The sequence below is a fragment of the Schistocerca gregaria genome, chromosome 1 (assembly GCF_023897955.1).
Source record: "Schistocerca gregaria isolate iqSchGreg1 chromosome 1, iqSchGreg1.2, whole genome shotgun sequence".
Classification (NCBI taxonomy): domain Eukaryota; kingdom Metazoa; phylum Arthropoda; class Insecta; order Orthoptera; family Acrididae; genus Schistocerca; species Schistocerca gregaria.
Genome location: NC_064920.1, coordinates 346,410,649 through 346,438,493, shown reverse-complemented (window position 1 = coordinate 346,438,493; position 27,845 = coordinate 346,410,649). Strand labels below are relative to the sequence as shown.

Sequence of the window (27,845 nt, the reverse complement as noted above, 5' to 3'; positions counted from 1 at the left end):
TAAACACAGGGGGGGAAAAAAACACATTTCGGAAAGATCTTTGATGTGCAGCAACATGTATTACGAAACTATAAATTTGAATTCCATCAAACACCGCATGTTACTTTCCGAGCATTGAAATCAAGATTGTGATGGTTTTTGTAAGCCAGTCACACAAACAGAAAAAAGTTAACGGTTTAAAATTAATATACGTAGTGTAGCTACACGAAACACAAAGCTTTCACATATCTGTAAGATTAATAAGCTGCAAGAGAAGCTAAGCTTTCACATGTAATGTTGGTCTTTTATGCGCGTATTACAATTTACAATGTATCACACAAATGTGCCAGTAAAATTTTCAATAACGACATAAATGTCTGATCTTCTGGGCTTAAAATTCATCTAAATGGATCGTCATCAAAGAGTTGATTTTTAAATGAGAGTCAAGCATTCTGTGATTTAAGAAATTCATCGTACATTCTCGCACTTAGTTCAACCTGCGTAAAAGGAAATTTGCTTTGATGGTAATGCTTTTCAAACCACCATTCGGAATATTTTCCTGTGACCTGTTAGAAATAGGTTAGTTTCTGCAGTTGCCAGAGAGCGCCACCGCACTTGCGCAACTACGATGCCGTAGGGAGCCCTTATGTTTGTAAGTGTTAAACATGAAAACATCTTACATTATGTCATAAAAGAAACAAGACATCAGAGGATACTCCAAGAGCAGCGGAATTTTGTGACCCATACTAAAGTGTGCACATTTAAAGTGCACGTTCGTATGTCCAGATTCCCAGTGAAGTAGGCCATGACCTGATATTAAGCTTATCAGCGTGGTTTTGCAGGATGTAAATTTTCTTGGAGTACCAATACAGTGTTATCTTATATTTGGTTGTATATTATGGCATAATTCCATACGTGCTAGAAGTTGAAAATGTGCACTTGAAATACAGCGAACATTGTGTGGAATTAAACACTTTGTTTCAAATATATTGTCTGCCTCAGCGGAAAAAGATTAATAAAAAAAATTTCTTTAACAAACTGGCAATAATAAGTTCATTGTTCTGCAAGGCAATTAATCCTTGACTGTCAGGAATGTGGAAATAAAATAAAATCTGCAACTAACACCACATTTTAGCCTTTCATAATTATGTGAATGTATTTTAATTCATTCGATACCTCCCGGCTACAGAAATCTGTTTTGTTTTCATTTGACATGAGAGCAGTAGATGAAGAGAAAACAGCAAAATCAATAAATGTAAACACAGGTCACTTGGAGGCTACCCACTTTCCCACTATAATTCAGACTGCTCTGCGCATCAGCCCCAGGTCTACGATATATCCGAACTAGGGCAATACCCCGCCATTCCCTTGAGTGTTTGAGATAGGACGTCAAAAAAGAATTTTCAAAAATATATTCATTTTGTAGCGCACAGTTTTCTGAAGAGTCTGATGCATAAAACATGTGTGTTCGAGGAAATGTAACACATGTTATTTGGTTGTAAGTGGACCAGAGTGCAGTGCCTCGTCTCCTCACACAGCATTCTTCTATCCCACGTCTCTGTATTTCGCTCTGTGGAATTGAAACGTGTATATTTTGTAATGGATGCCATCAAACTATATTCAGGACAGTGAAAATTGAAATGTCCTGTGGTGTCTCTCCTGCTTACAGTCAGCCGGTTTGACATCCTGTCCCTCTTTCTTATTTTCTTAAAAAAAAAAAAACCTCTTCAGAAAATACGCACTCTCCTAATCAGCTAACAACTTGCAGCTTTGTGTGACATAAAATTAAATATAGGACACATAGACCCAGTATAAACATTTATTCAATCCTTAGCTCCTAGAGTTTTTTACTCTCTACTCTTGCTACAGCTTTACAAGACGTACTTTCCTTTCTGCGAAAGTTCGTGAAACGTTTTGCTACATGAAAAATTGAAACGTCACTGTCTAATACTGCAAAAGCTGTTAATACAAATAGGGCCCAAGACTGGTGTGGTTTCCCGATCAGATAATGTCTATTTTTGTCACCGTCTGCTAGATAAAAACAATCTAAGCCTTTCTAATACTGCAGCAATTGAAATATCAAATGCCTATTAGGTATACTACAAGTAAAAAGCTTTATGTTAGGCAATAGTTTCACACTTCATTCATATGCTCCAGTTTCTCAAGCATGAGATCGAAAAGTAGTAGTACGAAATTTTTATACAAACTTGGACTCATCATATTGTTCCATAATTTGTGTGATGTTCTGATTTCTTCTCCTTCCTTGTTATCACTAATTCTGTAACTATTCCTGCCAATGTAAAAAGCTTATTACAGGTTAACTTCACTAACTCTGCTAGAATCACCAGTTTAGTTATCCCGCGATTATTCTCCGGTGAGGCGTTGTTACATGTTCGTACAATGTGTTTTCCGCACTTCTTAAAGAATAGAACTTAAAGCAGCTGCAAGCTGATGACTGTGCAACTGGCTTTTACTAGTATAGCGATCTGGCCAAAAATTTTCCGTCAAAATTTCATTTTCTTCGGTACACCGAGTAGGTAATATGTGATTTTCTTACCTGTTATTCGTTTATTTCCACTCCTGTATTCTAAATCTATGGATTTCGCTAATAATTATAACAATGCTCATCATTCGGAAACCCAATCAACCAGTGGTTGGCATTCAGCCGTTTGGCTTTATATCATGTGTCTCAAACTGGACACCTACTACATTACATTCATTAACACCATTCAACAGAGCCATTTCATTCTATTAGTGTCTCTCTGTGTAAGGTGCAAAAATTATGCCATACATTTGAAATTTTGTTGATTATGTCTGCACTGTTTAAATATTCATTTTGCTCGCTGTTTGTTTGGTGATTTTAAACCTGTTTGTGACAGGTTCATTGGAAAATTTAACCATTTAACTGTACTGGAGACTGCTACATAATTTTTGTGAAGTAGAATGCCCATTAATTTTATTTCTTTTCTTTATTTAGGACTTGACAATTTGATTCTAGTGCCTGAAGCATATAACATCATTGCTAAAATGTAAAAAGAAGATCAAGTGAATGTATACAGTTTTGAAAATGCTGATTTTCCATGCCTCTTAAAAATGTACAGTGCCTTAAAAGGACTAAAAGCTGCAAAGGAACTTTCCTTACAAGAACAGAGTGGTTTACATTCAACTGAAAATGCTCAACTATGCTTCCACCATGTAGCTTTACCCCTGCAAAGATTTGAATTTTTGCAAAGATCATGCTGCAATTCGTTTGGTAAGAAAAACCTCTGGTACCAAGCACTGTGGGTTTCGAATCTGCATCAGACGGCAGGGACCTCGATTACCACTAGAGGTCTCTCCAGCCATTGCACTGTAAGGTGTGGCTGCGCGCGCTCTCCTGGCCGGCGTATAATGTGAGAGCGCCATGATGGAGCATGTGGTCCCAGCAGCCAATAACGACATAATCTATCAAGCATTTAAGTGCTTGCCTCTCGCTCAGCAGACAGTCTGATATTCGCATTACTCTATCGACATCTTGCATACAGATGGCGTGTTTACATTACTTTGTTTCCGTGTACAAGTGGATGTTGTGGATTTGTGAGGTTTTGCTTGCGACCCTGTTGCTATTTGCGTGTTGTTTGTTAGGTCTTGCTCTGTCGTCAATCGCTGTTTGTGTACATCCTTCCCCATTCATTTTGTTTATTTGCAGGCCGCTCCCGTTTGGTCCCCCCAAGCTTTCGTTCTCGGCAACGCTGCGACCATTCCGGTCACAGTTACAACATTTTTGCGGTGAGGATGGGATATACCTGAGAGTGACAAAACAGCTGAAACCGTAAGTAACAAATATATTTACTAATATTCCAGGATGAAAATGTTAAATGTTGTCGTTTCTAAAATTTCTACATTCATTATTCCTGGGTTCCCAATGAGAATGGAAATGGACGACAGGCCCGGAAGAGAGGGGGACCAGGGGTATCTACCTCCTGCGGCACTTTCAGGGTGTGCCAAATTTCTATCTTTGAAGAAAAAAACCTTGTTTCATGCAGCGTCTAGAGTTGTCACTGTTGTCCGATCTTGTGGCTCTGTTTTCCCAGGACGAACTATTATTCAGAACGCTACCATGTGGTCGCCTCTTGGCTGGAGTTCCACCAGTACCATAAACAGCCTGGTCAGTCATATAGTCCCTGGATCACAGACTTGCAGGGTCTCAGCCGTTGGTGCGATTTTACAGGCACCAATCAGCAGTGTAAGGCTTCGTATACGGATTTCCTGATCCGGGATGTGGTGGTTCAGCTAGTTCCCAATCCTGAGGTCTGCAGTGCAGCACTGAAACTTGATAACCCCTTCTTGGAAGATATTCTATGCATTGCACACTCCTTTGAAATTGCTCAGGCAGCTAATGAGAATCTTGCAAGTGGCGGCGATCGATGTGCCTCAGCGGGTTCCACCCTCGCGGCGTCGGTGTGACCCTGCCAACACAGGCCAGCACCATCGGGACTCCTCTTTGTCCGACGTCAGTATGGCATTGGCGCCTCCGGTTGCCCCTCGTAACCAGTCGTATGACCCTTTCCATCTACTCACAGTGCTTTACCGCACATTCTCGAGCTGACTGTCTCCACCACTGGAAAACATGCACACTGTGTAACATGGAGGACCACATCTGATTGGTTTGTCATAGTTGCTCAGCTTGCTCCAGTCCAGCCCCTCCTCGGCCTCAAGATACCTCCATGCTCTGCAATCGGTAGTCCCATAGGATGACCCATCAGTGTCGAAGCTTTTCCACATGCTCTGCCTTTTCACTCAGGATGTCAGTTTTCAGGTCAACACTGGACACACCGTCTCCCAGATTAATATGGGCTCTCCCGCGTTGTCACCTCCCTCTCAGAATTTGGCTGCGAACAGAGATGGTTCCATTCCCTTTCATGGGCAGTTTGTTGTCCAGCTCCTAACCCTATTTGTTGTCGACCATCCATCGACTTCGAATATTTTTGACCTGGATGTGTTTCAGCTGTTTGGCTTTTCAATTTCTGATGAGGTTAGGGTCATTTCCACAGCTGTTCCTTTTTAGGACTTGGACGATCTGTGCTCTGCTTTTGCGTCGTTGTTTGCAAAGGATTTCAGATGTGCTTCCAATTTTCAGGAGCACATCATACCTTGGCCGGATGCGCATCCTCGCTTTCTCTGGGCCTGGCCCCTTCCGGTGGCCTTATGGCCAGCAGTCAAGCAGAAACTTGATCGGCTCCAGGCCGCTGGTGTTCTGGAGCATGTGACATACAGTGCCTAGGTGACGCCATTGGTGGTCATGCAGAAACCCAATGGGTCACTTCGCCGGTGTGGGGACTCTGGCGCTACTGTCAATGCTCAGTCCCTCGTAGATACTTACCCCATTCCCGACAGGAAGATCTTCTCACCAAGCTTGCCAGGGGAGAGTACTTTTCCAATATTGACCTGGCTCAGGCATACCACCACGTACCCTTGGATGCCGATTCCCAGAACATCTTGGTTATCAATACGCCTCTCGAATTGTACAAGTACAAGTGCCTTCCATTTGCTCTCTCTTCGGTGCCGGCTATTTCCAAGCGGTACCTGGAGCAGCTTACACAGCCTATCGCTGCCTGCGTGAATTATCTGCATGATATCTTGGTCACTACGTGTTCTCGCCAGAAACATTTGTAAAAAACTCAGCACCTTATTTCACGCTCTGCAATCTGTAGATTTATGCTGTCGGCTGGACAAGCGTGTCCCCCCCCCCCCTCCCCCCCAACAGGAAGTTCGCCGTCCAAAAGTTTAACACCTATCTCTTTGGGGCAAAGTTCACCCTACTAACGGACCATAAACCCTTAGTTACACTTTTCAGATCCCACTCTCACCTTCCAGAGCAGACAGTTCAACGTCTCCAGTGCTGGGGGTTATTTTTACAAAATTATGTTTACACCATCTGGTATAAGCCCACTACCCACCATGCTAATGCGGATGCTTTGTCACGTCTCCCAGCAGGCCCCGATCCTGTGTTTCACCAACAGGAGGTCCTTTGCTTTCACATTGACCGCCAACTCTTGTAAACTGTCCTTCTTGCCAAATTAACTATTCCTTGAGGCCTCAAAATTTGTCCAATCAACTGATACCCTTGTCTTTAGTTATCCGATTCACTCGTCTCATCTTCAGCATTCTCCTGCAGCACCAAATTTCAAAACCGTGACCATAAGATCGCTTCAGCTGTATGATAAATCTTCACTTCTGATCAAAGTAGTTTCGCGGTGTTAGAGCCACATCTTCAGGAATATAGATACATCTACACAAGGGCAAAATGAATAATGATCATGTTTCGGTTCAAATGATGTTGCTGCCTACTCCAAACACCCATATGTTGTCCACATGGCGTCCACCACCACGGATGCCACACTCACTGCCCTGGCCAAGGTTCTCACCATATAGGGCCTGCCTCACACATTGGTCTCCAATAATGGCCCCTAATTCACTGCCTCCTCCTTCCACGAGTTCAGTGAGGCCAACGGTATCAAACGTATCAGTAGCCTAGCTTTCCATCCTTCCTCAAATGGCACGGCGGAGAGGCTTGTCGACACAGTTGACGTAGGCGGTCAACACATCTCCAACCACATTGGCCCTCACCCTGTTTCTGAGCACCTATCGCACCAAACAATTGACGGCTACAGTCCGGAGGAGCTCCTCGTGGGCGACAGCTGCAGACACTGCTCCATTTGCTGATGCTGTCCCCCTCCTGCCCTCACTACTGGCCCTCTCAGCATTCCGCACCCGGCACGGCTGTGTGGGCCCACATGTACGGGAGCAAGGTGGTTTGGACACCTGTCATGGTCGTCATAGCCCATGGGTGGCATGTGATGTTGGTGTAGATATTAAAAGAGTTGGAGCACTGCCATCATAACTAACTCTGCCCACATGCCCCTGTGGGACTCCCGCTGCCGCCTCCTCCTCTGCTACCTTCTTTGGGTACAGACGTGGTCCTCGAGTCACCGTCACTGCCCCTGGTTGCTGCCTCCCCTCCCCCAGGTGGATCGGCAGCTCCCTCCAACGACCTGGCCTCTGGGGCAGCCGTCAAGGACACCTCTGACGACCCTTCCTCCCTGCCGCTGGCAGTTAACAAGCCTGGGTCTTCTCCCATCTGCCGACTGCGTCGGCACTGTCTGGAGCATTTCCGCCCCTATACACAAGTTTCAGGGAGGAGGAATTTGGTACCGAGTGCCGCAGGTTTCGAATCTGTGCCAGATGGTGCGGACCTTGGTTACCATTAGAGGTGTCTCCAGCCGTTGCGCTGTAAGCCGTGGCTGCGTGCACTCTCCTGGCCAGCATATAATGTGAGAGCGCCATGGTGGAGCACATGGTCCCAGTGGCCAATAGCGACACACTCTATCATGTATTCAAGTGCCTGCCTCTCGCTTAGCAGGCAGCCTGATATTTGCATTAGTCTATCAACAACTCGCCTACAGACAGTGTGTTTGCATAACTTTGTTTCCTTGTATGAGTGGACATTGTGGATTCGTGAGATTTCACTTGTGACCCTGTTGCTATTTGCGTGTTGTTGTTCATTAGGTCTTGCTTGGTAGTCAGTCATTGTTTGTGTCTGTCCTTCCCCATTCATTTTGTTTGTTCACCGGCTGCTCCCGTTCGGTCCCACTGCGCTTTCATTTTCAGCAACACCATGACCGGAACGGTTACAACAAAACCATACTGTACGAAAAAGTTTGCTCTCAATAAACATAGAAACAGCTGACCTACTAAAAAGGATAACTGTGTCTGATATTAAACAAGGCCAAAAAATGTGCCCTTCTTGTAGAAAAGAATTTGATGCACTGAAATATTCACAAATGAGGGGTAGGGATTAAACTGCAAGGTCATTGGTCCCTTGTTCCTGGCAGAACAATTACACAGGGGAAAGGATAAAAGAAAGGAGACATACACCACAACAACAGGAGAAAGGAAGAAGAACGATTATGGACAAAACAGGAAAAGAAAATGACAGAGAGAAGTAAGCAACAGGTAGAAGGGGTAAAAACAAGAGAGCAGGTGACCCTGCCTGGCCGACCAAGAGAATGAAATGGAAACGCCAGCCACTCTGCGACATATTAAAACATCCGCCCTAAAAGCATTAGAGTGGAAAACACAAAGGGACAAAGGAGATGCACTAAAACTTATATAGAATGATAAAACCCACTGTCACGTATAAAAACATAAAAGAAAATTAGTCAATGAGGTGTTGTCAGCTAAAATTATTGACAATGAGTCCGGTAACTGAAGAGTCCATCAGGGCAGCCAAATAAGCACAGCTTACCAAGGTGCGGGCCCCTGTTAGCCGGACGCTGTACTGAGGCTGAAGTGGATCGCCACAGCGCAGGAGGTAGCCATGTGCACCCAAGCGTGACCAATGTGGAGCCGGCAGAGAACCACAGAGTCCCCGTGAGAGGCCCGCATCGAGGTCTGCCACACATTCATAGTATCCTTAATGGCAAGCAGTTTGTTGTGCGTGCTGAGGTTATGGCATTTTGATCCCAAAGCTGCAAAACCTTGCAGGGTAGTACTGAATGGAGGTGAATTGCAGAGAAGCTGATCTCCATAAGTGGTTTCTGTGTAGCCTGTTTGGCCAGCCTGTCGGCAAATTAATTGCCTCGGATTCCGATGTGACCTGGGGTCCAGACAAACACCACTGAACGACTGGACCATTCCAGGGCATAGATGGACTCCTGGACAGTCGCTACCAATGGATGACAAGGGTAGCACTGGTTGATAGCTTGTAGGTTGCTCAAGGTGTTACTACACAGAAGAAACGACTGCCCAGGGCATGAACGAGTGTGCCCAAGAGCATGAGATATAGTCACCAGCTCAGTCATGAAAACAACACAGCCATCGGGCAAGGAATGCTGTCCAATATGTCCTCCATGGACATACATGAAGCCGACGTGAGCATCAGCCATCAAGCCATCAGTGTAAACCACTTCATGGCCTCGGTACATGCCAAGAATCGAGAGGAAGTGGCAATGGCGAGCCGCAGGGTTAACTGAGTCCTTAGGGCCATGTGAAAGGTCCAGGCGAAGCTGCGGCCTAGGTGTACACCATGGAAGTGTTCAAGTATAGGTGGTAAAAGCAAGGACTCCAGTTTCGAAAGAAGGGATCAGATACGAACTGCAATTGGAAGCCCTGACCTGGGCCACTGATGCGGGAGATGAACCGCTGTGGGTGGGAAAAGGAGATGGTGATTTGGATGGGCAGCAGAATTACGAATGTGTACGATGTAACTGGCCTCCACAAGGATGCTGGTCACCGGACTTGTCCTAGAAACTCCTGTCGCCAGGCGAACGCCACAGTGGTGCACCGGGTTGACTAAACGCAACGCTGAACTATAAACCAGACTTCTGTTGTAGTGTAGAGCAATCTATTGAAAACAATGTATTGATGACGAAGGTGGGTCTTGTTAGCTAATCGTCATCACTACTGATGAAACATGGGTGTATTGTTATGACCTGGAGTTGAAGAGAATGGGTCTAACAAGGTCAAACACCACCACAAAAGGCAGAAGTCTGCCAATAAGACCAGGGTCATCACTTTTTCTTAACACTAGGGCATGGTGTACGCTCACACAGTTCCATGACATACTACAATCATTGCAAATTACTGTAAGAATGTCCTGAAGCAATTGGTAGAGGATCACATCCACAAAAAATGAAGTAACATCACTGGACAATAGAAGCTTCATCACAACAATGCTAGCCCACATATTACTAATGCTGTTATTGAGTTCTTGACACAAAAACACATCTCTACAGTATCCCATCCTCCTTACAGTTATCTTATACGGTATTAGTTTGGCAATGAGACCAAGACAACGAAAGCATAAGACATGATCCTAAAAAGGATGCCAAGGAATAGGTTCTTGCACATCTTCCAGGAAAGGCAAAGAAAGTGGGAGAAGTGCAATGCATTGGTGGTGGTGGTGGTGGTTGTGGGGGGGGGGGGGGGGGGGGGGGGGGGAGGGGACAAAAGTCTGTATGACTTCTTACATACATTGATATATGAACAGTCTTTATTGAACAACCCTCAAATAAAAGCTGACTTTTCATTCCTCCTTTGTGTGCGACGGTGTGTGCCAGGCTCATGTGCGGATCTGAAATTCAGGATTCTAAAATTTTAATATTTGCTCCATTTCTCCATAATCTTTCACTGCTCTTGTCAATACTCACATGCATCGTGGAATATTGTGAAATTTTGGACATTTACCCACACTATTATTGTCAATTGTAAGCCTAAACTTAAATTGTGCTTTTCAGAAATTTTTGACAACAACAGGCCTATCTTTGTTCAAAAACAAACATTCTCTAATTTCATAGTGTAATTACTTGAGAAATAGGTCTATTTTAGAAAATTTTTGGATGCATACGAAAGCATTTTTTTAAGAGGTTTTGTAAGAAATGAGTGTTGTGGATAACTTCTTTGCTAGCAAATTAGTGTTTGTGATACACAGTTGCTATCCCAGAATAGCTCATGTGGAAATTAGATGTATATCAGCATGAATAAACATACAACTGAGAATTTTTGAAAGTTGCTATTTTCATGTGCACAAGCTATTTCATAGTAAATCACCATTTGTGATTTGGTTACTGTAGCACATGTTATAACTAGTATAATGTGTTACATTTAGTTTTCCCTTTCATGTTGAGTGTATCTTATCTACATTTGAGTTTTTGAGTTTGTGAATGACTATAACATCAAACAGTTTTAACAAATTGGTAATTTTTACTGCAGGTCTTTCTGTTGCCATAATAGAAATCTTCTTTGTGTACTAATTGCTTCGGTCCTTAAAAGAAATAAGTAATATTTTTATGTCAACACACTACCAATATAATTATGTGAAACAAATACTAACAAAGAGATAGAGGGGCTGGCCAGTACTTACCACAGCTCAGCACAGCCGATAGATACATAAAAAAGAACCGAAAATTTACGTTCCTAGCTTTCAGAATAAATGTTCCTTCATCAGGGAGGAGAGAGGGGAAAGAAAGGGAAGAAGGGAAAGTGGATTTAGTTACTCACAACCCAGGTTATGAAGCAACAGGGAAAGGAAAACAGGGAGGGTAGCAAGGATGGAGGCATGGTTGTCAGAGGGAAGCCAAAGATATTCTACTATAGGTACTGTGCCAGCTTCAAACCAAAGAGGATGCATACAGAAGTAAAGAGGTGTATAGTATAAAGATGTAGGATGAAAAGATGCATGAATGGCTAAAGAGGAAAGGGAAAGAGGAGAAGACTGAAAAGTAAATGGGAGTGAGGTTGTTGAACGTAGGTTCAGTCCAGGGGTATGGCGGGATGAAAGGATGTGTTGGAGTGTAAGTTCCCATCTCCGCAGTTCAGAGGGACTGGTGTTGGGTGGGAGAAGCCAAATGGCACATATGGTGTAGCAGGTTCCTAGGTCCCTAGAATTATGCTGGAGGGCATGCTCCGCTACTGGGTATTGGAAATCTCCTAGGCGGACAGTTCGTCTGTGTCCGTTAATGCGCTCAGCCAGTTTAGTTGTTGTCATACCAATGTAAAAGACTGTGCAGTGCAGGCATGTCAACTGATAAGTGACATGTTTAGTTTCACACGTGGCCCTGCCTTGAATTGTCTATGTTTTACCAGTAGCGGGGCTGGAGTAGGTGGTTGTGGGGGGATGCATGGGGCAGGTTTTTCAGCGGGGGAACCGCTGGGTAGAGAAGATAGTCTGGGAATATTGTAGGGTTTAACAAGGATGCTACGGAGGTTAGGGGGGCGACGAAAAGCAACTCTGGGTGGTGTGGGAAGAATTTTGTTAAGGGATGATCTCATTTCAGGGATTGACTTGACAAAGTCATATCCATGGCGGAGTAATTTATTGATGTATTCGAGGCCAGGATAATATTGGGTAACAAGGGGGATACTTCTGTGTGGTCTGAGGGTAGGAACATTGTTGTTGGACGGGGAGGAATGTATTGCTTGGGAGATCTGTTTGTGGACAAGGTCTGCAGGATAGTTGCGGGAGAGGAAAGCACTGGTCAGGTTGTTGGTGTAATTGTTGAGGGATTCGTCACTGGAGCAGATGCGTTTGCCACGAATACCTAGGCTGTAGGGAAGGGAGTGTTTGATGTGGAATGGATGGCAGCTATCAAAGTGAAGGTACTGTTGTTTGCTTGTGGGTTTGATATGGACAGAGGTGTGGATGTGAGCTTCAACAAGATGAAGGTCAACATCCAGGAAGGTGGCTTGGGTTTTGGAGAAGGACCAGGTGAAATTCAGATTCGAAAAGGAGTCGGGGTTATGGAGGAAATTAAGGAGTGTTTCTTCACCATGAGTCCAGACCACAAAGATGTCATCTATTAACCTATACCAGGCCAGGGGAAGCAGCTGTTGGGTCTTCAGGAAAGCCTCCTCCAGGCGGCCCATGAAGAGGTTGGCATAGGACGGAGTCATCCTGGTTCCCATGGCCGTTCCCCTTATTTGTTTGTAGGTCTGGCCTTCAAAAGTGAAGTAATTATAGGTGAGGATGAAATTGGTAAGTGTGATAAGGAACGAGGTTTTTGGAAGATCTTTGGGTGGGCGTTGGGAGATGTAGTGCTCAAGGGCAGAGAGACCATGGGTGTGTGGGATGTTTGTGTAAAGAGATGTAGCATCTATGGTGACAAGAAAGGTTTCAGGTGGGAGAGGAGAGGGAATGGATTTGAGGCGTTAGCAGGATTTTTAAAAGTTATCTGTTCACTGTCCTGTATAACACTGCACCAACCACAATACAGAACCACTGTGAATCCTGTTCTCGAACATGGGAAGAGTTAGTTGCTGTTCATAAGCAGTTGGAAGTCGCCATGACTAATGTCAAATGATGGGCAGCTGCTGTGAATCGGTGTGTTGGGAGAGCTCTTGAGTGTTGTGTACAGTGGGTACCAAAGGTACCTAAAGTATTATCCCGTCCTGTGGATCTTGTCTTCTCTGTGGGATCTTACATTACTCATCAACCTAACTGCTAGTGGTGTGTCAATGGTAGATCTAGCATCCTGTGCAGGACAGACAGGGACCAAGAAGGACTCAGGGTGTTATACCAACTGCCCTAACCAGCAAGTCTGAAATTTTGTCATTTCACTGATACTGAAACTATTGAGCCAATGGGACTCACTTCATCTGTTTGGAAACCTCTGTGTCCTGTCTCAAGAGGAAGCAAAAGCAAAATGATAGTGTCTATTAACCATCAGCAGTTCATACATACAACAAATAATTGTACCCCTTAGGGAAATAATAGCAAGGGATAGGAAGGAGCACCACATTCACTCAGTATATATGCCTGGGGGTCTCATTCAACATACTGAGGAGGCTACTCTAGCAGCCACCATGAGAACAGGGTGCAACCAACTACAGATTGTGGCACACACTGGAACAGACAATGCCTGTCATCCGGGTTCCAAGGTCATACTTGGATCGTTCCAGTGACGGGGAGAGAGCCTTGCTGACTGGGAGAGAGCCTTGCATGTGGAGTTTCAATTGAATGCATGATTTGAAGCATTGTCTCCAGAACTGTTAGAGGTCTGCTGGGTCTGAGTTGAGTGGAGACACTGAACCACAGAATTCAAATATTCTGTGACAAGCTCGGCTGTGTTTTCATGGACTTGCACCATAGCATTGAGACCAATAGTGCCCAGCTTAATCGCTAAGCAGGAATAGCTAGACACAGAAGCATAAACCACTATTGGAAAGATAGATCCCATGTACAGGAACATTAAAGAGGCATTTGGAGGAAAGAGAAGCATTAGTTACGAATATCAAGAGCTGAGGCGAAAAACAAGCCCTAAGCAAAGAAGGGAAAGCTGAACAATGAAAACTGTGTAAAGAGGAGCTACACAAGGGATATCAACTTGAAGGCATTATTACACAAATGGAAGAGGACATAGCTGAAGATAAGATGGGAGATCTGATACTACAAATAAAATCTGACATAGCGCTCAAAGACCTAATTTGAAATAACGCCTCTGGAGCAGACAACATTCCACCAAAACTACTGATATCCTTGGGGTAACCAGCCACAATAAAACTCTTCCATCTGCTGTGCAAGAGGTAAAATACAGGTGACATACCCTCATATTTAAAGAAGAATGTAATAATTAAAAATCCAAAGAAAGCAGGTGTTGACAGGTGTGAATATTACCAATTATAAGTTTAATAAGAATTGGTTATAAAATAACAAAAACTCTTTATAGCAGAGTGGAAAAACTGGCAGAAGCCAACCACGGGGAAGATCAGTTTGGATTCTGGAGAATTGCAGGAATACGCAAGCCAATATTGACACTACGACTTGTCTTGGAAGATGGGTTAAGGAAAGGCAAACCTACATTTAAAACATTTGTAGACTTAAGAGAAAGGTGGGTGGGGAGTGAGACAGGTTTGTAGCTTACTACCAATGTATTGAATCGGTACACTGAGAAAGCAGTACAGGAAACAAAAGAAAAATTTGGAGGTGGAATTAAAGTCCAGGGAGAAGAAATAAAATCTTTGGGGTTTGCTTAAGACATCGTAATTCTGTCAGAGGTATCAAAGGGCTTGGAAGAGCAGCCAAATGCAATGAACAGCGTCTTGAAAGGGAGATATAAGGTGAACATAAACAAAAGCAAAACAAGGATAATGGAATATAATGAAATTAAATTAGGTGATACTGAGGCATTTGATTAGGAAAAGAGTCACTTAAAGTAGTACATGTGTTTTGTGATTTGGGCAGGAGAAAACAGACTGGTAATGGCAAGAACAGCGTTTATGAAGAAAAGAAACTTGTTAACATCAAATATATATTTAAGCGTTAGGAAATCTTTTGGTGAAAGTATTTGTATGGAGTGTAGAACAGTTTAGACAAGAAGAGAACAGAAGCTTCTGAACTGCACTGCTACATAAGAATGGTGAAGATTAGGTGGGTAAATCACATAACTGATGAGGATATACAAAACAGCATTGGGGAGAAAAGAAATTTGTGGCACAACTTGCCTAAAAGCTGGAATTGGTTGACAGGACACATTTTTAGATGTCAGGGGTCAACCATTTAGAACAGGAAAGAAGTGTGGGAGTAAATATTTTAGGAGGAGACCAAGAGATGAATACAGTAAGCAGGTTCAAAACATGTAGGTTGCGATAGTTATTCAGAGATGAAGGGGCTAGCACAAGATACAAGAAGCATAGAGGGCTGCATCAAACAAGTCTTTAGACTGAATGCAACAACAGCAGCAGAAACAACAACAACAACAAATGTCATCTCATTGAGGACCTTGAAACTTAGCGTAGGACAGAGGCATGTACAGGGGCTATGGCTCAAGTTTAAAAGAAAAGATGTCCATGCACTGGATAGATACGTGTCCAGTTCATAATGGGACAGGCCCTCCATGGTATACACTCACTGTAAAAAATCTGTTAAAGAAAAAGGCTACCACATAAAAGGTGTAAAACAAAGCATATGGCTATAGACAGACAGATGCTGAATGAAACGCATTTGGCTGTCAAGACAGCAAAGTGTGAGGCCTTCAATGACTACTGTAGCAGGATATTGTGAGGTGATCTTCAATAAAACCCAAAGAAATTTTGGCCGTACATAAATTCTGCTGGCAGAACCAAAGTTAGTGTTCAGTCACTTGCAAATGAGACATGAACTGAAACTGATGGTAGCAAAGCAAAAGCAGAAGTACGTGTGCCATTTTCGAAAGTTCCTATACAAAAGAAAACCCTGGAGAACTGCCGTAATATAATCCTTGCATGACTGAAAAGACGAGTGAAATATGTTAGTGACCACGGTGTTGAGAGACAGCTGAGACAGTCAAAATTGAACAAAGCTCCAGGAACCGATGGAATTCCTGTCATATACTGTCCTGAATATCATAGAGCCTTCAAACAAAAAATCATGTCTAGTAGTCTGAAGAATGCACAGATCACATCTGTTTACAAGATGGGTTGCAGAGAAGTGATCAACAGAACTACCATAAAATACCCTTAGCATTGTTTTGTTGCAGAATCTTAGCACATATTCTGAGCTGAAACACAATGAAATGTCTCAAAAAATTGACCTACTCCGTACCAGCCAGCATGGGTTTCAAAATGTCAATCATGTGAAACCCAACTTGCATTTTTCTCACATGACATACTGCAATCTTTTGATCAAAGCAACCAGGTAGATGCAGTATTTGTGATTCCCAAAAAGCACTTGACTCAGTACCATGTGTATTATCATAAGTATGATACAATCATAATGGGTAAGTGAAATTTGTGACTGTATGGAGGATATTTTGGTAGGGAGGATGCAGCAAATTATCTTGACAGATGTAAAAGTAATTTTGGGTATGCCTCAGGGAAGCGTGCTGGGTCCCTTTCTGTTCATGTTGTATATTAATGACCTTGCAGACAGTACTTACAGTAACCCCAGACTTTTTATATATGACACAGTTATCAAGTACTGCCTGAAAAAAGCTGCATAAATAGTCAGGTCATGATAACATTTCAAAGTGTTGTAAAGATTGGCAACTTGCTTCAAATGTTCAGATATGTAAAATTGTGCACTTTACCAAACCAAAAATATCCTATGACTATAATATTAATGAGTCACACCTGGAATTGGTCAACTCTTACAAATACATAACATTCTGTAGGGGTATAAAAATGGAATAATATCATAGGCTCACTCAAGCGTAAAGCACGCAGTAGACTGCCGTTTATTGGAAGAATTCTGAGGAAATGCAACCAGTCTACTAAAGAGATAGCTTGCAAATCACTAATGTGACCCAACCTAGAATAGAGATCAAAGAGTGTGGGGCCTGTACCAAACAAGACTAACAGAGGACACTGAATGTGTGAAGAAAAGGGAAGCAGAAATCGGTACAGGTTTGTTTCAATGATGAGAGAGAGTGTCACAGAGGTGCTGAAAGAATTGAACTGGTGGACTCTTGAAGACAAGCGTAAACCATCCCAAGGAAAGCATATGCACAAAGTTTCAAGAACCAGCTTTAAATGGTGGCTCTCAGAATATACTGTAACCTCCTATGTATGACTCCCATAGGGATAATGAGGACAAGATTAGATTAATTATACAGGGAGACATTTAAGCAATCATTCTTCCTGTACTCTGTACATAAATGGAATGAGGAAAAACCATAATAATTAGTAAAATGGGAAGTACCATCCGCCATGCACTTTACAGTAGTTTGCAGAGTAGCAAATAGGTATGCGATTGATACACCTACAAATATTTGGACATACTAGTATTTGCTCTGACCTGTATAAACTGATACACTCGGTTGGCAAGATATGTCTAACTATTTATTGAACTATTAACTTCAGTCCACTACACTGAGTACCATATTTTATGGAATATAAGACACATTTTTTTCTTCAGAAAATTGCCTCCAAAATCCAGATGCATCTTACACTAGAAATTAATATAAAAATGTCCAGTGTTGGATTTAAAATTCCCGCCAGCATTAAAAATGGATATAAATTCAATGCAGTGGTAAATCTGTCTCTATCTGCCAAAACTGATAGCAGTGCACTGTTGGGCTGAACATGAATTGCAGGTATCCACAAGATTTCTAACACTGACTACCTCTCGCCCTGCCATCACAAACTTGGGACACTGTCTAGCCTATGACACATCACTGCACTCTACAGTGCCAGTGAACTTGAATTGAAAGGGATTTGTGTTATTGGAAACAGTACAATATTTTTGTTAGTAGCTAGCTACTAACAATAGGTATTCGTATCATGTGGGCTATAAACTGAATGTAATATGTTAGAATATGCAGAACAATGTGGAAATAGAGCAGCTGAGTGGCATTTCAGTCCTCCACCAACAGAAAAAAACCATCTGCGATTGGTGGGCAGTAAGCAAGAACTGAAAAAAAAGAGAAAGACTAAATGTGCAAATAGAGAACTGAATACAAAATGGCAAAATCTAGAAGATGATGCATTGAAATGGATTCAAAGACACCATCGAAATGGCCTTGGAATTTATATAAAAATGATTCAAATACATGCTCATAAGCTAGTGCTACAGTGCGACTTAACATACTTTAGGGGTGGGGCTGGTTGGTGATATAGATTTATGAAGTGTCATGAACTTAGCATCCGAACCAAAATCAAAATATCTCAAAAATGCCACAAGAATATAAAGACAAAATATTATCTTTCTATTGCTTTATTGTTCAACATCAAAAGAAAACCAGTGTGGAGCTACGCCAAATAGCGAATACAAATGTTGACATTTGATGTGCCGAGTAACAGTAACCAAACTGTTGCCAGGAAGGTGCTAAAACTGCAAGCACGAAAACAAGTGGACATAAAGCAATGCACTACACTCTTGTCCTTTAATGTTTTACTGCCAAAACTCTTTGCCTTTACATATGTCTGCTTGTGTCTGTATGTGTATGTGTGTGTGTGTGTGTGTGTGTGTGTGTGTGTGTGTGTGTGTGTGTGTGTGTGGGCGCGCGAGTGTATACCTGTCCTTTTTTACCCCTAAGGTAAGTCTTTCCGCTCCCAGGATCGGAATCACTCCTTACCCTTTTCCTTAAAGCCCACATCCTTTCGTCTATCCCTCTCCTTTCCTCTTTCCTGATGAAGCAACCGTGGGTTGCAAAAGCTTGAATTTTGTGTGTATGTTTGTTTGTGTGTCTATCAACATACCAACACTTTTATTTGATAATTTACATCATCTTTACCTAATAATAAAATGGTAAAAATGTTATTTACAAAAAACTGCTTAAATATTAAGGTGCCTCTTATAGTCTGTTAAATATGGTATTTATAATTAGCGTATAGCAAAAATTTTAGTTGCTGCACATTTTCAAGAATACAGTTCTGGCTTTTCTTTTTAGTCGTCATTCAAATGTACTATAACACTACTGGTACAGCTTTGTATAGTACTTTGGTTGGCCAGATATTCACTTACATAATTAGCAGTTACTCAGACTATACACTATTGTTTACAACATTACAAGTTGACAGAATTTTAATGTGGAATAAGATGACATGAGTTACTAAACCGTAGAATTGTGTGTACATATGTACAGTAGGAACTGTGTACTGGAAAAAATAATGAATAACGCCAGGGCACATCTTCTGGAACAGTACAACAGACATGCTACTGGAAAAGTCTTAGCAAACAAATATTGCTTTTCCTTCCTTTTTCCTGGACAAACTCAAGATGTGAAGGCAACCTGCAAATACATTTCAGGAAACGTGTGCGGCTGGCAGTAACAGCGTACTGCAGAGCATATGCTTTCAGCACAAACTGGTTGTGTGCCTCGATTATGCAGTGTGTGGCAAGTCACAGTCATTGAAGAAACTTACCACACCAGTGTGTGTAACACCATAAATTTGGCAATCTAGTCATTCTCACTATAAAAACAGGTCACACTGAAGGAAGATACGGAGTGAAATAGCAATGAAGCTTCATATTGAAGGAAAGTGAATATTTTTCGTGTCATGTTGTCCTGACAAAAGTAATTAATACACATGTATCACATATTTCTTGCCACTAGTGAAATTAGATGCAGCTGATAAAATTGTGTAATACTATTTTTGTTAAAAATAAAATGTGATAATGCAGAAATACTTGGTGAATTCACTTTTACGTATGTCAAGCTAACTATAAGCTTTTCATCTCGAGACATAGTTGAAAGGAAATTGGTGCAGGGTACTCTAGTGTGTGCATCAAACTTTTTTAAAACATAATCAAACATCGACACAGACATTCATGGGATATAACAGGATCTCATCATTAACTCTCATACAATGCATTAAACTCTCCAAAAAATTCTCTCAGTTTCACTATAATACTTGGACCTTCCTTTACAATGAATAAATCAACATTCAGAAATGTATTTCCTTCCAGTATCAAATTGGATAACAATGCGTCTGACTCTACTCTTTGTCTGAACTCTGCAGGACACTACTACACACTGCTGAACACAGAATTGCTAGTCAAGCCACTACAGTATCGGGTCGCATTATGACATCACTGGTATTTCAGGTCCTCGCCACACTACAGTCAGGTAATAGCCTAATAGACACTATTACTCCTTTGGAGTAAAGATATTCAAACACATCCATGGCACATTAATGGGCATCCACATGGCACTCTCCTGTGCCAACCCGATCATGGGCTATCTAGAGGAAACTTTCCTAGCCTCCAAAAACCCCAAACCTCTGGTCTGATTCATGTTCACTGACAACATCTTCATGATCTGGACACAGGGCCAAGACACCTTATCAACATTCCTTTGCAACTTCAACATCTTCTCTCCCATCTGCTTTACCTGATCCTACTCAACTGAGTGTACCACCTTCCTGGATGTTTGTCTCCAAATCTCTCATTCTCCATCCATACCTGCATTTGATAGCTATCATCCCTTCAAACACAGAAATAACTCCCATACAGCCTGGTCTCCCAGGGCGGTGTATCTGTAGTGACAAGAACTCCCTTGCTCAGTATGCTGAAGATCTCGTAAAGGCCTTCACAGAATGTCCCGTGACACAATCCCACATCCCAAATCCATCCATCACCTGCCAAGAACCACCCAGAAAGCATCATCCCCCGTCACTGAATACCATTCCAGGCCAGAACAGAACCAAATCCTTCATTAGGACTTTAAAAAAGAGTACCTAACATCACACCCTGAAGTGGGGGACATTCTACCAAAGTTCCTTCCCACTTCTCCTAAACAGATGTTACAGCACTGCACAATCTCCATGACATCTAAGTCCATTGCTATGCCATTCCCAATTCCAACCCTTTGCTGGAGGGATCATGCATCTGTGGAAGACCCAGATGCAAGATCTGACCAATCTACCAACCTGGAACTTCCTATACCAGTCCTGTCCTATCCTGTCCCACTAGAGGTAAGCCCAGATGTGAAAGCACTCATGTGATATACCAGCTCTGTTGCAATCATTGTACAGCTTTTTATATTGGTATGATTACCAATCAACTGTCTACCAGGAGAAATGGTCCCCACCAACCTGTGGCCAAAGGCAAAGTGGACCTGCTTGTGGCACAACATGTCACTGAATGTAACATCCTTGATTTCAATGGATGCTTCACAATCTAGGATTTATGGATCCTCCTCTCCACAACCACCGACTTTTCTGAACTGCAGAGATGGGAGTTATCCTTACAACACATCCTCTGCTTCCAAAATCATTCTGTCTTACAGTAATCTTCTGTCCCCACTCCCTACAGCCAACTGTTTCTGCCTGCTCTGTCCTATTATCTTCTCCCCTTTCATGTCCACCTTACCTTCATTGTATGCTACTCTCTGTCAACAAACCCACCTGTCTTTTCCCCTTCTCTGCTCCTCTCGTTTTCTACTCCCCCTCCCTAACAGCTTCCCAATGCTGCTGCACCTGGTAGTCTTTTCCTGCCACCATATAGTCCCTGCACACTTCACCAGGCTGGGCTGACTTCTCTCCCACCTCTTCTCATCACCACCGCCTACCATATCCTACCATTCAACTCCCCGCCTCACTCCACACTGCTGCTTCCTTTGGCGTGACACAGTTGCATTTTGGAGTGGCTGGAGATAGCGGTCATGTGTGTGAGAGGTGCGACTGCATGTGTGCACATGCATGCAGTCACACCTCTCACACACAACTGCTATCTCCAGCCACTTGAAAATTTGTGTGTGCGCGCACGCGTGCCTTTCTGAAGAAGATTTTTTCTTATTACATAATGTATAGTACATCTTAACTATCAAGTGTTTCACTTTTCTCAATTGCAACAAATAATCAGCCATTCTGAGTGATTCACATTTAAGATTGTTGAGCAAGGTGGCTGGATATCAATGTTCATTCCCTTTAGCCACAATATATGTCATATGGATGTACATTGTGCCATTGTAGACTTTTTTCTGGGAAAATGTACCGAATAACTTGAGCATACACTTAATCTTGATGTCACTGAGGTAGCTTTTTGGTTCTTGTTTGGTGCTTCTGGCAAACTGAATCATACATAGTGATTTTTACTTTTTCATTCTCCTTTAATTTTGATAAATGAAGTTCTAAAGAAGTCAGTATTTTGATATAAAACATGAAATTATGGCTAATGCACTAGCTTTTTGTCAAATGTTTTACTTTTCCGGAAAAAGTTTATGACTGCAAAATAGCTTCAGGGCAATCAGTGAGACAGCAGAAATTACTCCCCACAGAAAATATCCCAAAATATGACCAAGATTTTTACAGTGAATGAAGTTATGTACAATAACATAATTTTAAAACAAATATTCATCAAAAATAAAAATCTGTGATGTATACTACCCCAAATAAAGAATGTGCAAAAAGGATGATTTACTGGAGTTACAATAGAGGTAAACATCCCTATCATGAAAAAGATGAGCACGTATTACTTACTTGTACGCATTTGTTGTTTGCGAGCCAATTGCTGTAGAGGTTGCTGATAAAGTGTGTGCTGAAGAAACTTATTTGCCACCAACTGTTGTGCTTTTTTAATGCTTGAACCAGAGGCTGAATACTCTTCACCTCCAAATTTTAAACTAACAGTGAAAGTTCTCTCATGAGGTGGTCCCTGCATATCTATCAAAGAGTACTCAGGTCGAACCTAAGAATGGAAATAAAAAGATGATCTGAGCAGGAAAATGATAATTCTTTCAAGCTATAAGGAAAAAGTTGTGTCACTGAAATTAATCCGACACAGTTAAAATTAATATTATGAAAAGGATAGTTGCTGCTCACCATAAAGCAGAGATGGTGCCCAACACAGTTAAAATTAATATCATGAAAAGGATAGTTGCTGCTCACCATATAGCTTGTCAGAGATAGAACTCTCTCTCTCTCTCTCTGCTCACACATATATATGACCACAGTCTCTGGCTGCCGAGACCACACATGTGTGAGCGGCCTCAGAAGCCAAGAGACTGCAGTCACTTATATTTGAATTATGTTTGCGCCTGTGTGTGTGTGTGTGTGTGTGTGTGTGTGTGTGTGTGTGTGTGTCCTATCTCCAACAAAGATCTTGTTGGCCGAAAGCTCATTTTCTGAGTGTCTTTTCGTTATGCCTCTCTGCGAGTCAGCATTTCCACTATGTAGTGAGTAGCTACTATCCTTTTCACAAAACTGTTACATTCCATCCTGGATTTTCCATTGTTGAACAGGTAAAATTAAGTTGCATATCATGTTCTGTGTAAGTTCACTGCAGCCATTAACAGGAATACTATCTCTGGACTGTTTTCTTATAACATGATACAGTAATGTAGAATTGCAATGTTATAACACACTGGCTTGCAAATTGTAGTTTCTCCAGAAAAAAATATTCCTACCATTTAATTTTTAAGCCCTTGGATAATATCTGGAAATGTCTTTTTCTGTGAACCTCTCCATACATCATTTAGCAAACAATTATCTAAATAATATCTTAACTTGATCAAGATACACTTAAGTAACAAATAATAACAATTACAAACTAGCTTCACTATTTCAAATGAGCACTAGGTATTTACTGTCACATGGTCCTACATGGTAAACATATAAAATATTTGACAGCACGTTTTCTGTCCAGAGATTAGGAGTGTTTAGAAGGCTTAACTATTAATGTGTTGCATGTTAATGGCAAATATCCACGTATAGTAGACAATTTTCAATTGTTAAACAGTTTGCAAACTTCAAAATAAATTTTTATATTTAGGGCACAGACTCATAAATTGCACCACTTTCAGCATTTTTCTGAAATCCAATAAAAATTATTTAAATGCAGTACTAATAGTGTTTAACCCATTCTCTAGACACATATGCTGAGAGTTTCAAAAATAAATTACCTACAATTTAATAGATATAACAAAATAGGTGGAGAGGTACAAAGTGGTACAATTTATAAGCAAGTCCTTTACCATTGGCGTTATAAATTATACTGCAAAAGATTTTCTCAACTACAGTAGTAAGAAATACAGAAATTTTTTGAATATGACAAATATTTATTTTACTTTTTAAGACTTTAGCAAACAAAGCTGAGCTTTTAAAACATATTCATTTCTAAAATACACTCCTGGAAATTGAAATAAGAACACCGTGAATTCATTATCCCAGGAAGGGGAAACTTTATTGACACATTCCAGGGGTCAGATACATCACATGATCACACTGACAGAACCACAGGCACATAGACACAGGCAACAGAGCATGCACAATGTCGGCACTAGTACAGTGTATATCCACCTTTCGCAGCAATGCAGGCTGCTATTCTCCCATGGAGACGATCGTAGAGATGCTGGATGTAGTCCTATGGAACGGCTTGCCATGCCATTTCCACCTGCCGCCACAGTTGGACCAGCGTTCGTGCTGGACGTGCAGACCGCGTGGGACGACGCTTCATCCAGTCCCAAACATGCTTAATGGGGGACAGATCCGGAGATCTTGCTGGCCAGGGTAGTTGACTTACACCATCTAGAGCACGTTGGGTGGCACGGGATACATGCGGACGCGCACTGTCCTGTTGGAACAGCAAGTTCCCTTGCCGGTCTAGGAATGGTAGAACGATGGGTTCGATGACGGTTTGGATGTACCGTGCACTATTCAGTGTCCCCTTGACGACCACCAGAGGTGTACGGCCAGTGTAGGAGATCGCTCCCCACACCATGATGCCGGGTGTTGGCCCTGTGTGCCTCGGTCGTATGCAGTCCTGATTGTGGCGCTCACCTGCACGGCGCCAAACACGCATATGACCATCATTGGCACCAAGGCAGAAGCGACTCTCATCGCTGAAGACGACACGTCTCCATTCGTCCCTCCATTCACATCTGTCGCGAGACCACTGGAGGCGGGCTGCACGATGTTGGGGCGTGAGCGGAAGACGGCCTAACGGTGTGCAGGACCGTAGCCCAGCTTCATGGAGACAGTTGCGAATGGTCCTCGCCGATACCCCAGGAGCAACAGTGTCCCTAATTTGCTGGGAAGTGGCGGTGCGGTCCCCTACGGCACTGCGTAGGATCCTATGGTCTTGGAGTGCGTCCGTGCGTTGCTGCAGTCTGGTCCCAGGTCGACGGGCTCGTGCACCTTCCGCCGACCACTGGCGACAACATCGATGTACTGTGGAGACCTCACACCCCACGTGTTGAGCAATTCGGCGGTACGTCCACCCGGCCTCCCGCATGCCCACTATACGCCCTCACTCTAAGTCCGTCAACTGCACATACGGTTCACGTCCACACTGTCGCGGCATGCTACCAGTGTTAAAGACTGCGATGGAGCTCCGTATGCCACGGCAAACTGGCTGACACTGACGGCGGCAGTGCACAAATGCTGCGCAGCTAGCGCCATTCGCCGGCCAACACCGCGGTTCCTGGTGTGTCCGCTGTGCCGTGCATGTGATCATTGCTTGTACAGCCCTCTCGCAGTGTCCGGAGCAAGTATGGTGGGTCTGACACACCGGTGTCAATGTGTTCTTTTTTCCATTTCCAGAAGTGTATTAGGCTACTTTAGTACTTACACTGAACAGTTTCAACAGTAGCCACTCATTCAAGTATGCAGTTATCACAATAAAGTACACTTTTCCTCGCACTTTAACATATCAGCTATGGAACCACAAACAAATTTGAGGAACTTGATCATTTCTTCCTCTTTGCCAACTTCACATATCTTGCAGAAGCAGCTTGATGAAACATTGTTCATTAGGTTTTGGCAGTTTTAATTTTTTTAAGCCTACTTTTGTTTTTCTCAGATTCTTTGTCAAGATAGAGCCTCTTGTAAGGACTACTGGTGATCTCAACAGCAGATGATGTTGCTCTGCTCCTTTTTTGTTTTGGCACAGTTGGAACAGGGTGGATACCTTTTGGGCCTAATGACAATCTTCCTTACTACATGTTTGTTTCATGGGTGTTGAAGGATTCAGGAGTGCATTATTACCATTAGTTTGTCTTGAGTTTCCTGCGTATTCTTGGCTCCTGTCTACTAATTTCTTCTTTGTAATCTTTTGCTTCTGATTTTGCATCAGATTTAGTCGACATGAAGCCAAAATCTTGAAAAATATGTGGACAGAATGGCCAGATCCCAGTTTTGGAGAAGCCACCAACAGAATTTTGTAACAGCCCTATCATTGGACACTCTTTCTTCAAGGGCCTGCCAGATTGATTGTTGAGATACGCATTGAGGCTTCAGGAGTACTATGTTATATCGGTATACATAAGTGGGTGACAAACCCAAAGACAATGACTGCCTTTCAAGGAATCATTTGAAAGAACACAGCAGTCATCATTGCATTAAATGATTTTGCTTCTGAACAGATTCCAATCTTATGAATAAGAGGAACTATGATCCAATAGGGTTGTTTGTCATCCCAGGTAATCTGTAACCAGTTATCCAGAAGTATTTCCATAATGCTCGAACATCTGGTCACCTGGGACTCACAAAGACTCCAGAAAGAATCAGACAAAGGTATTAATGCACACAGATCTACCAAACCATTAGGCACTACTTGAACTGCTGTAAGGAATGGCAAATATGGAAGCATGTGCTGTAATTACCTCCGATCACTAATCCTGCCTGCAGCACCACTATTCCACTGGGATTGGAACTGGCCTCTTGGAGAGCTTCCCAAAGTTGGCAAACTGGAACTGATGGAGAACTGACTACATCAGTAGCTATGCTGTCACCAAACCTGTGCTAACTACCAAATCTCAAGAAATTACAAAGTTCCTTGTACAACATGTCATTGTCAAACACAGAGCACCCTGTGTGGTGATTTCTGATCATGGAAATTTTCCAGTTGAGACTAGTATTAGAGGTTAATTTCACACCGTGGTGTCATCCACAGAATGACAGTTGTCAATCATCCACAGACAAATGGCCTCGCAGACTCTGGTAGATTTGTTCTTAATGTATGCTCTCAAACAAAGGAAAAGGGATACAACACTGCCCATGGTGAAAATCGCCGCCCCCCCCCCCCCCCCCCCCACCTTGTGTGTGTGTGTGTGTGTGTGTGTGTGTGTGTGTGTGTGTGTTTTCTATGGCTGTGACATCAAAGTGACACTAGTTGCATGGTTCCCGTTTCAACCAGATGATGTTCAGTATGGCTATATGAAACACCTCATCAGCAGGACCAAAGAAACAAGACAGCTGGTTCACATGTGGACCTTGGATGCTCAGGAGAAGGACCGAGAGTGTTACTATGTCAAGCACCAACTAGTGGGATGCAGCTCACGAGCCTTGTTTTGGATTTTTGCAACTGTGTGGAAAGTAGGATCACTGCAAAACTTACTATAGTGCTCCTTTGGGCTGTATTGCATCCTTCACTGCTTGTCAGATGTCACATGGGAAGTACAGAATTATGACCATTCCTTAAGAAGAAAAAATGCAGAGATGTATTCATGTCCTCTGTATGAATATGTATTACAGTCCAGAGGCACTGATTAATGGTGGGAAGTTCAAGGAAACTGAGGAACCACTCAACAATTGTGAAGCTTCGATGAGAGAGGCTACCTTTCATTTGTGTTATAGTGAAAAGGGTATGATAATGCAACCAGAATGCAAGAACATGCCAGCACCATCACACTGAGGACCACTGATGAGATCTAGATCCAGAGTACTGCAATCAGCTTCCATGGGAATTTCCAAAACAGCAGGTCCTGAATGTTTCTCTAGGAGAGTGAGCACTGCAGCAAGCTGTGGCACAGGTAGTGTGGTGTAGTGGCTAGCATCACAGTTTGGCAAGCTGCAGATTGTAAATTCAAACCTGGCCACCAGCAGTTATTCTTTATTTCATATTTGTCATTTCTGGAAAGTTTTTGAAAGATTTTATGTTTATATTGCTTGTATATTCTCAAATACTCGATGTTCATATAAATAGCAGCATGTGAGATATTAGCTGTATAAATAGCTGAACTCTCTGTCCAGGA

At 42.5% G+C, this 27,845-nt stretch overlaps 1 protein-coding gene across 6 annotated transcripts in view; it reads right to left on the bottom strand.

Moving 5' to 3' along the window:
- LOC126344778 (maternal effect protein staufen-like) overlaps positions 1-27,845 on the bottom strand; it is a 169,707-nt gene that overhangs the window by 51,236 nt on the left and 90,626 nt on the right. For all 6 annotated transcript variants that reach the window (XM_050002049.1, XM_050002051.1, XM_050002050.1 and 3 more), the window contains one exon: positions 22,354-22,561. In XM_050002049.1, coding sequence (XP_049858006.1) covers positions 22,354-22,561 — 208 coding nt within the window. The remainder of the gene's footprint in view (positions 1-22,353; positions 22,562-27,845) is intronic.